Source organism: Pinus tabuliformis, chromosome 9 (genome assembly GCF_031772625.1).
Source record: "Pinus tabuliformis cultivar Carrire ecotype Pingquan chromosome 9, CPIR1, whole genome shotgun sequence".
NCBI lineage: Eukaryota > Viridiplantae > Streptophyta > Pinopsida > Pinales > Pinaceae > Pinus > Pinus tabuliformis.
The window spans coordinates 1,922,147,053-1,922,163,127 of NC_142307.1; the positions used below are offsets into that span (position 1 = coordinate 1,922,147,053).

Here is a 16,075-nt window from a genome sequence, read left to right on the forward strand (position 1 = left end):
ATCTTGCAGCCCAATCGTGTCTATGTGATGCAATGGTTTTTGTTAGGATCGCTTCTATTATTTTATTGTTGCTTTCTACTTAACCATTTTCCTGTGGGTGGTATGGAGTAGTAATTTTATGCTAGATATGATAGTTTTTTAGTGTTGCAGCAATCTTGTTACCAACAAAATGTGGTCCACCATCTGTAATTATATCTCTTGGAAGCCCATATTGGACAAATATACAGAACAAGAACTGTATGACGAAATCCTTTGTAGCTCTTGGTAATGCCTCTGCTTCAACCCATTTGGTGACATATTCTGTTGCTACCAAAATATATGTTTTTTGGTTCAAGGATGGGTTAATTGGACCAACAAAATCGAGGTCCCATCGCTCGAATGGTTCAATAACTAGCTGTGGATTCAGGGGCATTTCATCGGATTGACCAGGGCATCCTGCTCTTTGGCAACTGTCACAAGCTTGAACGAACTTCTTTGCATCTTTGAAGATCGTGGGCCAATAATACCATGTTTGCAGCACCTTATGTCCAGTTCTTCGATCGGCAAAATGTCTGCCACATGGTCTGTCGTGACAAGCTTTCAAAATGTCAAAAATTTCATCTTCGTGGACGCATCTCCTGATGTGCATATCTGCCCCTGTATGGAACAGGTAGCCCCCAATCCAAGAAAATCGAGTACTTCACTGGATAATCTGTTTTCGTTCATTGGGGGTCAGATGTTTTGGTAATTTGCCTACTGCTAAGTAATTTGCAACATTAGTATACTAGGGTGTTTTAACAATGACAACAAACAAATGCTCATCTGGAAATTGATCTTCAACTGCTGCTGCGTCCATTGGTTTTGGCATTCGCGAGAGAAAGTCAGCAACAAGATTTTCTTTTCCAGGTCGGTCCTTGATTGTGATATCGAATTCATGCAATAAAATCAGCCATCTAGTTATTCTACCATTTATGATTGATTTATTTGCTAAGTATTTTATGGCAGAGAGATCTATATATAAGATAACAGGATATCCAGTAATGTAATGCCTAAACTAATTGACAGCATGTATTACAGCTAAAATTTCCTTTTCGGTAACAGTATAGTTCAATTCAGCAGGAGATAAATTCTTGTTAATATAATAAATTGCATATGGTTTTTTATCTTCTTCCTGCCCAAGGACTGCTCCAATAGTTGTATCTGAAGCATCTGATGAAATTTGAAATGGCAGGTCCCAATTTGGACCTCTAAGGACTGGGACCGTTGAGACAAGATTTTTCAGATCTTGGAAAGCACGGTCGCACTTTTATGTCCAAAGAAAGTCAACATTACCTGTCAGTGCATATAGAGGTGCAGCAATATGAGAAAAATGTTTTATAAATCTTCTATAATAACCAGAAAATCCAAGAAAACTGCGTACCTATGTTTGAGTGGTAGGAGTGGGAATTAGCAAAATTATTTGAGTTTTGGCCAGGTCTACCTATATTCCAACTGCTGAAATATAATGGCCTAGAATAAGTCCTTCCATCATCATCATATAGCATTTTTCATGGCTCAAACAGAGCCTGGTGGCAATGCAATGCTGCAGCACTTTTTCCAGTGTGTCCAATGCTGGGTCGAAATCATCCTCGTATGGTGTAAAATCATCCATGTATACTTCGAGCCCTTCATTTATTAAATCTGAAAAAATGTTGAGGATAGCCCTTTGAAATGTGGCAGGGGCATTGCATAAGCCAAAAGGTAGAACTCTGTAGGAAAATGTTCCCCAAGGACAAGTAAAAGTAGTTTTGTCTTGGTCTTTAGGGGCAATCTGAATCTGATTGTATCCACTGAAGCCATATAAGAAAGAAAAGAATTTCTTTCCTGCCAAAGTGTCTAATACTTGGTCAATGAATGGAAGGGGAAAGTGGTATTTTTGCGTTGCTTTATTTAGCTCTCGATAATCTACAAAAATCCTCCACTTTCCATTCTTATTTGGTACCACAACAAGCAGAGAGACCCATTTACTATCGGAGATAGGGTAGATGAAGTTCACATCTAAAGTTTTTGAAGTTCAACCTTTGTAATGTCTTTTAGATGAGGATTAGTCTCCTTTGTGGTTGGCGAACAGGTCTCACATCTTTTTCTATGTAAATGTGGTGCGTACATAACTGGGGATCTATTCTTTTCATGTCAGGATAGTCCCATGCAAATGCTTCTTTATATTTCCTCAGTAGTTGGATGAGCTTCTCTTCTTGTTCGGAAGTCGGGTTGGCATTAATATTTAAAGTATTTCCTGGCTCAAGTTCTACAATTTTGCTATTTGAGATAGAGGTAGTAGGTATTGTTTGATCGTGTGTATCTTTAAGAGGATCTTCTTCTAATTCATTATCAAATGTTGCTTCTATCATGTGACATTGTATGTGGGATGTGGATTCAACTTGACTGATAAAATTGTTAATGGTGTCATCTTCTGTTTGGTCTTTGAAATCAAGGGCCTCTTCTATAGTTAATGGAGATCTAATATTTTTGGTGAAGTATGATACAAGATGTTTGCTAGTTTTTATTATTGTGACGCTTGGCTGTGCTGGAGGGTATAAATCTAGATTCTTGATATTAGCCCCCCTAGTTATGGTCATGCTGCCTTATCGGCAACCAATATAAGCATCGGCAGTTGCAAGCCAAGGTCTACCTAGAATCAATGGATGTCCATCAAGTTAGTTTTTGGGGTTTATTATCATAAAATAGGCAGGATACTCCTAGGAGTCAACGGATACCATGACATCATGTAGTGTGCCTTCTGGCCTAACCACAGATCGGTCAGCTAGTTCTAATAAAGTGGAGGTCGGTTCTACTGATGTAATGCCCAGTTTTTGGCAAGTGGTAGTTGTTAAGATATTGATTGCAGCTCCTAGATCAACTAAGGCATTTGAGAAGGTTTGTCCATTGATTTGTACGGTTACTATTGGATTTCCTGGGTCTTCATATTTAACGGGTGTTTCTTTTCCTGATAATAGGTCGGATAGAGTGCCAACTACTTGGACTTTTGGGTTATTTGTTATTTTCCTCCTTGGTTTCTTTATACATAGCTCTTTGATAGTCTTTGCATATATTGGGATGTCTTGAATGGCTTGGAGGAGTGGAATTTTTATGTACAGATTTTTTTAGTTCTCCCAAAATGTCAAAATTAGGATATTGTATAGGTCGAGGTATAATTAATCATTCTAGGAATGGGGGAGAAGATGTGGTTGCTTGATCATGAATTTTTTGTCTGGTCACATCCTCTTCTTGTGGCGGTTGTTCTATAGGTAACTGATTTTCAACTTGAGTGGTTTTATCTCCCTCTGTTTCAATGATGCGCCCAGATCTTAATTGAAGGTCATTACACTCCCTTAGATCGGTTCCTATCTCTGATGTTTCAATTATTTGAGTAGATTGGACTGATCTGTTATTTGGATTGGAGTTGGGTTGGGCTGGGAGTTGCAGTCTTAAGTTAGAGTGGGGATTTTGTTGTAATGCTGGCAGTGTAGGTTGAGGGAGCGGAATGGTTCCTACTGGCTAATTCATCGGTCTTTTCCAGTTTGTCTGCCATGCTTGACTCTGTGAAGTAGAAGGGGACCATTGTGATGGATATACATTGTTTTGCCAATATGGTGGAGTGTAGGGAAAATTTGGCCAATTGGGTTGGCTTGCTTGATTCGGCCATGGAGATGATGAAGGAAATGGTTGTTGTGACCAATTCGAGAAGGGAGGTTGATTTTGCCACATTGTATTATATTGTTGAGCATGATATTGTGGAGGCTGAAAAGAAGAAGTTGGGTCTGAGAACATACCTGATTGTCGTAGCTACCATTGATGACACTGATTGAGTAGATACACCGGCTCTAGCTCTTCTTCTGCTTCCTTGTATACTGCTTTCAATCCAGGAAGTGAGGGACAACTCTCTGTAGAGTGGTCTTTCGTACAAATGGCACAAACTTGGACTGCATCTAATGGACACTCCTTGTGACTGTGTTTCTTTCTGCATTTGGGACAAAAGATTACGAAATTATGTTCTGCCTCTGCTTGCTTTTGTTTAGCCTACATAATATCAAGTTGTGTTGTCAATGTCCTTAATATGTTAGTTTTAAAATTTTCTAATAAATTTCCAATTTCTGCACGAGTTACTCCTTCTGCCGAAATTCTGTTATCTCTTGCAAATCGATCATGTTCTACTGGTTTCAGTCTTGTGCTGCCTCTCGAGCTCCTGATACATAGATTAATAATGTCAGCAAACTTTTCCTGGTAAATATCTCCTTTTCCCATAATATTTAGTGTTTCAATCCATTGTTCCTTCATTCCCCTAATTAATGTTGTTTTTAATACATTATCAGGTAAGGGTAATGATGCATAAGGAGATCTTTGAAGATTATACTGAAAAAGTTCAACATACTCTTCTAATGTTTCATTCGGTCTAGCTACCATTTGAAATATTTCATCTTTTAACTCTCTAGACCTACAGTAATCCTGATATTTTTTTAGAAAATATTCTTTCATTTGTCCCAGTTATTTATAAAACCACCACCCAATCCCATAAATCATCTTAAAGCAGCCCCTTTTAATGTAGAGGGAAATAATTTCAGTTTCTGGGGATTGGTGGTATAGTCATATCCTCTACACAACACATCAAATTCAAATAAGAATGCATACGGATCTTCTGATGTAAGGCCATGGAACGTAGGGATATTTTGGAGAGGAATTGCTTTCATAGGTGCGTTAGCTGCAGTATCCACAATGGAGTATTGCAGTGTAGAGGTTTGGGTGTTTGGCTGGTTTTGGGCCATTTGGTCAAATATATGCCAATAACCTTCTGGGATATCTAGGAGGGTATTCCTGGGTTGTCGAGGGGGAATGGCTCTAACGGGAATGGCCTTAACAACATTTCCTTTATCTAGGATGATGAGAGTGCCTAATGTCTAGGGGGATTCTTGAGTTTCTTCAACTTCGTTATAAATGATTTTTGCAGCGCTTCCCTTATCTGGGCTACTTAATGGCTGAATTATCCCAAGAGGAGATCTTGGTTCTTCAGTTTCCCCGGTTTCTCCTCTTCCTTCATAGAGGTTGCTAAGGTTCCCTTCTTGCAATGATTTTGGGCTAGAATTTTCAATTTCTTGAAAATCTTGCTCTTCGGTTTGACTGTGCACCTCAGCAAAGGCTACAGATGGTGATCCTGTGGCCTGAAGGGAACTAGTAGGCTGTCTAGAAATAACTTTTCTAGGCCCTACTGAAGGCTGAGATTCTACTTTCTTAAGGATTTCGTCTATAAAGGTCGATCGGCCAAGGGTCACCGACCCCTTAGCTTTTTCAGGCTTGGGTAGAGGTTTAGGATTATTTTTAGGCTTTTTCTGCTTAGTCATGCACATAAATCAAATGCTAATTTCTACCCAAAGAAAACAGCAACAAGTCTGCAGGAAAGTGGGCAGAGGAGTAGAGCTATTACATTCTCCGTACGCAGGTTCTTACCTTCCGTTTTTAAAACCCAGTTCTCTCCTAGCAGGTTCTTACATCACTCTGGAAAAGAAACAAATGGCTACACTCTTCCCCAGCAACGACGCCAAAATGTCGAACAATAAAAAGGGTCTTTTTCACCTCTATTTACCTCACATTAACTTGTCAATCCAAGAACGATTTGTTATCTCAAAAAGTGTACTCAGTTTGAGGTGGTCATTTGTCAGAGTAATGCTAGTAGTATAGTGCTCTAAATACAAGAGTAAACAGATGCTTGAAATAAGATCTATGTACAAAAAAGAACCTTAAGAGTCAAATCATACACTCAGAAAACTATAGCAATTTATCAGTCAAGGGTACAGTAACGGTAACTCATCCCTCTATAAACTGATGTAATTAAAGATAATCAAGGAAAAGATCATCAACCTGGGAACTAGACAACAAATGTCAACGTTCACTACAGTCTTAGATCGTTCCACACACCAAAGCAATGATAATACAAATAACAGGAAATGGAACAACAACTAGTTCTTATAAATAAGATTGAACAACAAACCTCAGTCTAAGGAAATAAATGTAGCAATCATATCCTACAGAAATCAGATAACAATCTTTACTCTGGGGATAAATCGGACAACAAACAGAAATAGAATGACAACTAATCGGCAATGAAATATAGAATAGCAACTAGAGTTAAATGTAAATGTACAATGAACCAAGATAAATAACACACGCGGCACGCTTAATATTAAGAGAAACAGTAATCTGACTTCGATACAACAGGTATCAATCTCAGTTATAAAGAATAATGATTGTAATTCGTAATGGAACAACAACGTCAATTGAACAACAATCGTGATTAAGTGTAAACCATAGATGAATACAGTAATACCAACTTATGAATGTTACAACACGATTGCTCTGTAATTGAACAACAATAGCATTCTGTAAGGAACAACAATGTTATATCAATGATTAAAGGAATAGCAATGCGTTACAAAGTCAGAATGAATAATACAACATTCCTATCACAGAGAACAACATTACTCAATTGAACATAAATCAAATATAACAGAACTGTGATGTAAAATAACAAAACACATCAGATTACCGAACAAATCTGATAATGAAAACCACACATGAATTAGAGATAATGGTACAGGAGCAAGTGTTCCACTAGGGCCGGGGCCTTAGCCTCCAGGGACACATCGCTTGAGATTACTCCACAATCAGAGATGAAATGGCAACCAGATTTATATTAAAACATCAAAGCAGAGTTATAGTGGATCACTTCTCAACGAGAGTCGATGATCAAAGTTTCAAATACAAAGGAGAATTACATAAAAACAACAACAGGTCGTCCCCCGGGCTAGCAATGCTGCCCCTTCTTATAACAGCCAAGTGGAGATATCAATGATGCAAAAATATTTAAGATATCGATCCCTCAGGATCAAAGGATCCTAAGGGATTTGCGAGACTGTTAATTTCTAGTTATCTATTTGTTCTCTTACGCCGATTCGATATCTCCTTTTCCCTTTCCTGGTTGATACGCTCCAATTTGGATCACCTTGTTTGCATGTGGTTTCCTGCTAGAGGGACAACAGTTAACTTTGCCCTATCTTTTCCTTTGGGACGACAATCTTTTGTTTTTTTCTTTTCTAGCATAAGAAAATGGCAATTATTAGTAGTTTTGTGTTGCATATAAATCCCTTAGATTTTTTCATCATTTCTTTTTATCTGCCTAGTTCATGATGCAAAGAGGTTATGAGTCTTGAAGCAAAGATGACAAAATAAACACTAAAAACATACCTTTTTTAGTACTCCACAGTGGATTGATTACAAGATTAAGGAAATCCATTACCTATGTTTCCACTCACTAGGAGTTGTTGGTCTAGTCATTTCCACTATTATGTAGATGGTTGGTATGGAAGGTAGAATTTGGGAAGCAAGTGATGATTAGAGTGGACCCATGGCTCATATCCATAAAAAAAAATATATATATGCTACATGAAATATTGATAGAAATGATTTAGTATAAAGAAATTTTCACTATTAATGAAGTAGTAGAATAGGAGATCACTAGTATATGGAAATAGGGGTGGAAAAAAGGAAGAAAATCTAGGATTAATATGGGAGAATGATGTCATATGGAATGCCTATATTAAGTACCTACAAAGAAGTCATGTTAGAATTACTAAGGGTGAATACTTAATAATTTATTCAAAGAAAAACTATCATACATTATTTGTTTAGGTTGGGATATCATGCCCACTTCTTAATGTAAACATATAACAAGTCTTGGTGGTGAAATAATTGTTGAAGGTCAGAGCTCTAGAGAAAACTAAATTATGTGGCTAGCTATAATGTATAAGGTCTCAAGATGGGGAAATATGAAAAAAATACTCTATGCAAGAACCTATATTTATATTTTGCGCAAAGAAGATGTTAATATATTAATAATTTACTAATAAAGTGTTTCCATGTCAAGCGGTAATGGTTGTAAGTTGAATAAGTTGTAGGAGTGAAGGAAGGTTGGGGAGGAAAATTCATGGATTAATGCTTAAAAAACTTGTGGTGTAAAAATGAACTAAAGGAATGGAAAGAAATCCCCTTTCCCCTTTCTAACTTTCTATGGTTTTGGTTAGCCCAAAAATCAATGTTGTTTGATGAAAAAGGGACCCCTTATTTTCAAGTATCTTATTAAATTAGATCACAGACCTTGGAATATTAAATACCAATTTTCCCTTTCTCTGCAATGAAATCTCAATGCTAAAATCTCTAGAGACTCATAATGTATGGACAAGTTCACCAACGATATCAATGCATTCATGCACTCAGGCATTTCTCAGCTAGAACATAAAAAAGATTAATCTACAACCACAAAAAAATGGCTCCTTTCCATAAAATCCTCTTCTTTCTATGAAGAAAGAACCTCACAATGAAAGTGAAGAATGAATAATCCCCCAAACAACCAAAATTGTATGGTTAAGTATGCATGCTCTCAAAATGCCAAATGGTCTCACCCAAGAGGCTCACATAGCCATCTTTTCCATTTTTTCCAAAATGAGAGTAGTAAAAATATAAACCAAAATTATAGCCCCTCTAGTTACCCCCCTCTCATGGAATCTGATCCATCTATACTTTTGTCCTTATTCGCTCTATAGTTGGTAATGATGTTATTATAAATATTCAAATCCATTACATAGCTAGGCTCTTAGTTCCTTCATCATGTGCATATATCCATTACTAATTTGGGAATAAAACCTAGGGTATTACAACCCAATTGGTTTCCAATATTTTTGAGAGAGTCCTCATCCTTGAAAATAACGAGGAGATGCAAAAATTTGATCCATACATGAGCAATGGAAATTTCCATGTTTAGATCAAAATTAAGATTCTATTGTAAATAAGCATTCCCATAGAGCCTGATCTTAGGGAGATTGTTTGAAAATGAAGTCCCTCTTATTTGCTACTAAATATAAGCATAGAAAAAACTTTTTCATAATATAAAAACCTAAAAATATGACCTAGAACATCCTAGTTCTTTGTGATCTATTCCTAGGCTACTTAAGGACTAGAACAAAGGGCCACACATGGTGAATAAAGAATAGGTAAGGGAAGAACAAGATAATTTTGATGGTCAAAGTGAAGAGAAAACTTAGATTCCATGGATTAGGATGCCAAGGAGGAGAGAAAACTTAGTCCAATGATCTTCCAACTTGATTTATAGGCTCCTCCTACTTCAGGTGGCAACTAAGATCAATGTATGGCATTTTTTGCCCATTAAGATTTACTACAATGATCTTCCAAATCCAATTAGCTTGAAACCGATGTCACATGTCTACTTTTCAAATTCACGAAAAGTTTCTTAAGAAATAAGGAAGGTAAGATTACAAGAGTTGTCTCAATCATGGTGTTGGCTTTGGTAGTATTAATGGAAGGTGGCTTTGCTTTAATGGCCTTTTAGATAGATATTTGTAGCTTTTCCCGTGATTTAGCTTTAGCTAAGCCATCATTTGAGTGAGATTGTCCTCCTATCAACTATCCATTTGAGTTAAGTTCTCCCCAAATTGTAAGAGTTGTGATTTTCTCTTGTCTTATTCTTCCCTCATGGTAGTGAAGGAGTCTTAGAATTTGGAAATTGGTTCTATATCAATGGTAATAGTCTTATAAAGGTCTCAAGGTTTTTCTCCATATTTTTCATCCTCTATTCTTACATTTGGACTCTCTCCTTCAAGTGTCTATTCTCTTCTTCAAGCTAAACATTGATGACCTACAAGTCTTCCAAACTTTTTTTTACTCATACTAAGTCTAATTTCTCTTCAAAGAACTAGGAACTACATCACTATCAAAGCTTCATCTTCTTTCTTATGTTATGTTCCTTAAATGAGAGACCTATAGCCCACTCACTTCACCAACAGTAATAGTTTGCCAAACTAACTTCCCGATCTTTGTTTCTGTAACTTACATAGAGATCTATGTTCTCTGAATGGATACAAGGCCTCTATTCTTGGTTCAATTTTGAGTGTCACTACTTTTGAAGATTAGAGATACTCCCACTCTCTAGTGTAACCTACAGATATCAACCAACTAAAAACACAATAGTAATCAATCCAAAAAAACCCAAGACTCTACAAATACTCTATCATTAACAACTTTTTTTTGGTGCAACTCCTTTGCATGTGAATATCTAACCAAGCTAGAATCAATCAAAGTGATCAAATTGAGACAGCCTTGCTTCTATTTTTGTCTTTAATTATAATTGTGGTGGCCGAGTTCTAGGCCAATTACTTCCCATGCACCACATGATATAAAGTGCAATCAACACAAATCAAAATACCACTGATAATGCAAGAATCCAACATTTAGCATGGCTAACTATACGCCAATTGTATTTGTGCCCAATAGAACTCACTTCATCATAGCACTTTTATTTCCATTGCAATGTCACATATAGTCTTAACTCGACTTATCAAATATGTATTCCCACTTTTGATCAAAACACTCTATTGTAAACTTAAACCCATGGTAGAAATTTCCTTCTCTATAAACAAAAGAAAAGAAATAGTACAATCAATAAAATCAATTGCATAAACAAATATAAAAAACACAACTACTCCTTCTCAATAAACAAAACTAATCTCTCACTTGTAAATTCAATACCTATCTCAAGTCTATTCATCCATGTATACATAAGATGACCATTAATACATTTATACCACTAAGAAAATACATAATTCATATTATCATCAAATCCTTTAAATATCTTAAAACATTAAAGAAACAAACTGTGTTTAAACACATAATTGTAACACCATTGAAAAAAGAAAACCATGTATGGATCATCAAATCTAGTTATTATTGGTTTAACCACATGATGGGAACATCATTGAGAAAAGAAAAAACCATGCCTATAACGTTTAGCCAAACCATAAATATACAATGCTCTCTTAAAAGGAGTGCAATGGATGAGATAGAAATTGAAGTGATGGTTTGAAGATTCAAGCATTGGACTCGTGGCAATTCCCACTCAAATGCTCACATACAAGTAGAGGAAGGACGACCTTGGAGGATTTGACTTGCTATAGCATTAGTTGTGTGTCTTGCATGGCCCACATAAGAATTCCAAATGCTCAAAATCGATCCGTACTACATGTGGACCGGTATTTATTGATTGTTGGTTAGTGCATGGTCTTCCAACATTTTATAAACAGACTTTGAAGTTTCAGAAAATAGGAAAGTTTCAGAAAACAGACTTTGAAGTTTCAGAAGACTTGGTTAGTGCATGGTCTTCCAACATTTTATAATCAGGCAATTAACCATAATACTTATTCTTCTAATAATTAATTAATAAAAATAATTATAATTTTTTTAAAGGATTAATTAATAAAAATAACTATAATTAAAAAATAATTATAAATAAATAATTTTTACATTAATATAATTATCACATTATTTAAAATTAATTAAGTTTTAAAAATAAATTAACGGTGGTTAGTTTAAACTTATTATGATGTTTTTATGATTTAGAAGAAGGAATATAAAAAGCAAAATTTAAAACATTTTCATGGTATAAAATTTAGCATCAATAAAATTAACAAATAATCATTAGAATATAATTCTGTTTCATTTGTTTTATTTAATTAATAGAAAGTAAATAGATGAGTTTATCATACAAAGAATTCAATGTTTATTTTAGAAGCTCAAAAGAGAAAACTAGTAATCAAATGGTTATTGAATCTCTATTTGAACAATTTCTAATGACAAGGTAACTCATGAGTTTTTTGGCATCCTCTTTTATTTATTTTAGAAGCTCAAAAGAGAAAACTAGTAATCAAATGGTTGTTGAATCTCTATTTGAACAATTTCTAGTGACAAGGTAACTCATGGGTTCTTTGGCATTCTCTTCTCTCACCAACTAAAGCAAAATCCTTTTAGCTCAAAATTATAAAAAAAATTGAGATAATAACAAAGAATACAAGATTGACCTTCCTATGTCTCATTTCTTTTACATTTTCATTCTCTTTTATTCCTATTTCAATTTAAGGTGGATGAGGATCTGTTGATTTTTTTTTTGTTCTTTTAATTGATGACCTAGATTGATTCTCAAGGGAATATGCTTTGGTTTGAATGCTTATCAATGGTTGTAGTGCGTTACAAGTTTGTTAATGCTTATCAATTGTTGTAGTGTGTTGCAAGTTTGTTAGGATGCATTGATTTTTAATAAATTTTAAAAAATAGATTCGTGCCACCTAGCTCCCTGCCCACCAATTTCCTAGGGATTTGAGATTATTCCAATTCTAATAAGTTCATATTCTAATTAGATGGAGAAATTAATATATAAACAATTTTTATTTAGCAAAATGGTATATTTTACAATAAGATGTGTAATTCATTTTTTTTCTCAAGTTAAATTAGATTGGTGCCACATGGCTCCTACCCACCAATTTCTTAGAGATTTGAGATTATTCCAATTCTAATAAGTTCATATTCTAATTAGATGGGGTAATTAATATACAAACAAAATTTATTTAGCAAAATGGTCCATTTTACAATAAGATGTCTAATTCTTTTTTTTTTCTCAAGTTAAAGTTTACCCATAACTTTTTTATACATGGTTAATCATGTAAATGTGTGCATTGGTAATATTGTAAATTTTTTTTATTACAATAGTTTTTTTGTTATATTTATATTTTTAATATGATTGTACTAGTTATTCAATTAAATTATATTTACAAGTACCATATTTTACCACCATTCTCTGATTAAAATTCATTTTAGAACTTTTTGTTAGAATGAAAAAGAAAATATATATATGATGATGATGGTGATGGTTAACGTGGTGAGATCAAATAATGGTCTATTGGACCCAAAAAACAAATTATCTATTTTGATTTAAGATTTATTCCTATGCTCAAAAAGAATAGAAATATATATATATGTATAAAATAAAATATAATATAATATAATATAATATAATATACTAAATTCTCTCCATAAATTTTAAAATAATTTATATAAATTTTACCACATTCAAATCTACAAAAGCGGAAACCCTTTTCCAAGAGGATAAGATTTAAAAATGTGCAACGATACTTAAAACGTTAAGGTTGAAAATTTTCGCGAAGACATAGACGTTAAGGCATTAACAGTACTGTTCCATCCATCTTTTCATTTAAATGAGCCTGCCACGAACTATTCAGTTTGCAATAAAGCTTACAATATTTCCATTTGCATCATAGTAAACATTTCCATTATTGACCTGACCAATAGGGTTCTGTCCAAAATTAGTAGAAGTTTAATGAATATGAACGAAATTCCCAAAATATCAAGCAAAGAATTTCTTTCGTTCTCCAAAGTACATTGTGGGTCAGTGCAATTTGAACTTCCATGACAGCTGGATCTGCTAGAATATCATGGGTCTGCAGCGCCGGCCGTTCCCTCATCACCAGAGGCAGATACAGTCTCACTAGTGCCTTCGCTGCTTTCCCCTTCCTGTTTGCTGCCTTCCTCCTGTTGCCAAGCAAAGCTTCCTGACTGCGCGTATCGAAGACAGTGTTCTAGAACACGCAGCCAAAAAGAAATGAATGATAAAGATAGGTTCAGAATTATAAAATAAAACCTAATTCTTGTAATTCAAGAAATCTTGAAATCTGACAATCTTGTAATTCACTAACAGAGGGTATTTATTTATTGCACTAGTGCAACTAATAAAAATTATATGTTCTCTTCATCTGAATCTTTCAATTTGCGGGAATGATAAACTAGCTGTCTGCGTACACTGTAAACACTGAAGAAATACTTAGATACTGTGGACAAGTAATTCAGATAAAGAGTATAAATATGTGAAGTGAATGAGAAAACATCTTGGAATATATTTCCAGTGCAAAGTGGGACAAGCATCCATGAATTTACCTTTCACCTTCTCTTCGTAAGCATTCTTGTCCCTCCTCATTAAGGCCCCAGCTTCACCATTTAGAGGATCCTTTGCATTAGGTTCTAATAGAAGCAGAGGAAGAAACATTTGAAATATAACCACGAGATCTGCAAATGCAATACGAGAAGTAAGCAATAGATTGAGCATAATAAATTCGCTCGTTTCTTAGGAATCACAAAAACAAACTCAGTCCTCGAACAAATAATCAAGAAAAGTTGTGGTTAGTCTCATTATTTCTTCCTTACTATATATTGGAGACCATTCCTTTTCAAGAACGTCAACACAAACTTGGCCAAATCTGAAGTGCCAAAAAAATTGAACCTAGTTAGAAAAATGGCGAATTATCATGTTTGAAATGATACATCAATTATCAAATGGAAGAATTAGGGTGACCCTGCACCACCAGTCTTGAGTCTCGCAACATACTAAAACATTTTGCTAGTTTGAAATGGGTACTTACAGCTCAGAAATGTTGGGATGGTAGATCCTATCCATAAAACGAATAATTGGTGGTCTGAATGGATAATCAGTTGGTAATTCCACATAAACCGTCCACACTCCATCTTGGTAAATACCTAATTAGATCATGACAAACAGTGAATTCTGCTTAACATCCCACCAACCTACTCATTACAAAATTAAACAACGCCCTAAAGTTGCAGCAGAAGAGCTGATGTCACAACACCGTTTGATACACGGACAATAAACTATAACACAGCCGGTAAAAACCCATCATCATATCTAATATTGCTATTCCAATAACGCACCGACATTGGGTCAATCAAAGAATCCTTCAAATTTGCAAAACAGCTTCTCATCAGGCAATCTTGAAATATGTTAAAATTTAACCAATTAGCTAAACCTTACAGAGCCGCAAGTTCAGTTGGAGACTTGAGGATTCAAAGGATTCAACAATAAGTAAATTCATACTGGGGAAAACTTGAGCAATGCAATTTTTTCTTTCTTAAAGAAAGAAAAACAATGGAAGTCTAACTTACTGTCTGGAGGTCCCTTGAACTCCACATAGAATTTATTGTTTGAATCCTTTACGTTCTTCACTTTAAAGCCTTCCATCATACTGCCCATTGACAGACACTTTCCATAGTTAGCCAACGCACAACCAACTTCATATGATATCATGTAAAAAAATGTTATGAAACCCCAAGAATTGCATAAAGCTTGCATTATCTTATCATGGAGAAGGGATAAAACCATGACATGACATTATGTTATAGTAACTCCAATCCATAACAGATACCCAGATGAAGAACAAAAAAAGATATATTATATATTATGGGATTGGCTTTGAAACTTACAGCTTCATGATATCTTTATCCTTGCGCTTGGCTAGTCTATTGGACATGGTATTGAATGCAAAAACTTAACAGTGCCTTTTATTAACTTCTCTCTTGTCTTCGACCCTCACAGCGTTCTGAGAGCTCGCTATTAAATTTTGGGGTAATGGAGTTCTGTGGGCAGTGATATGAACAGAAATTCTAAAACAAGAAACGGAATCCGCAAGCGATGAGTTGTGAACAGAATGTGATTCAAACGGTAAGAACACGAAGAAAAAATGTGGTAAAAATATGAATATCTTTTAAATATAATTGTATATTTATATTTATAATATATAAATATATTCAAATCTTTAAATATAAATATATCTCTTGATCCAGGTAATTTTTTTTCATAAATTTTGTGCTAAAACCGTTGCTGGAAACATTCTCAAAGTTTTATTGTAAAAGATACATCGCATATAAAATGAATCTTTTAAAGAGATTTATAATCAAGAATTTACATTCAATAGAGGTTTCTATAATCATTTTATGTAACAGAACATGTACATTATAATTTAGAATTATTTTATAGATTAATACAATTTTATAATAAACATATACAGATATAAATTATTTGTAACATCTAACAGAATTGTTTCATTATATATAGAGAGAATAATTAAATGTTATTTCATGTCAATATAATAAATTAACATGTACGGATTAATAAAATAAAAATATTTAAAATTGTGTTTTTGTTAATATATTAAAAATTAAAAAAATAAAAAAAATAAAAAAAATTGATCTTCCATAAAGAAATAGTTTAATAACTCGAGATCTAAAAACGTTTAGCATGAGTGAAAGCCTATCACTCAGGGATTGCACCGGGTGTGGGCCACACCGGTTTTTAACATGA

The 16,075-nt window shown here is 34.5% G+C and overlaps 1 protein-coding gene across 1 annotated transcript; it reads right to left on the minus strand.

Annotated features, from left to right (window-relative positions):
- Window positions 1-13,359: 13,359 nt before the first annotated feature.
- Window positions 13,360-15,245, minus strand: LOC149156624 (ubiquitin-conjugating enzyme E2 4-like). Its single transcript, XM_089444810.1, has 6 exons — window positions 15,199-15,245; window positions 14,881-14,960; window positions 14,343-14,457; window positions 14,128-14,180; window positions 13,861-13,989; window positions 13,360-13,505 (listed from the first exon to the last, which is right to left on the minus strand). The coding sequence occupies exons 1-6, from the start codon at window positions 15,243-15,245 to the stop codon at window positions 13,360-13,362; spliced, it is 570 nt and encodes a 189-aa protein (XP_089300936.1).
- Window positions 15,246-16,075: the final 830 nt, after the last annotated feature.

Bases quoted from the DNA above. Each gene is read 5' to 3' on its own strand.
- LOC149156624 (XM_089444810.1), bottom strand. From the start codon at position 15,245: ATGTCCAATAGACTAGCCAAGCGCAAGGATAAAGATATCATGAAGCT. The intron at 14,458-14,880 runs GTAAGTTAGACT...TGATCTAATTAG, and splicing joins GTTCAAGGGACCTCCAGACA to GTATTTACCAAGATGGAGTG. The intron at 13,506-13,860 runs GTAAATTCATGG...TGCGTGTTCTAG, and splicing joins TTACGAAGAGAAGGTGAAAG to AACACTGTCTTCGATACGCG.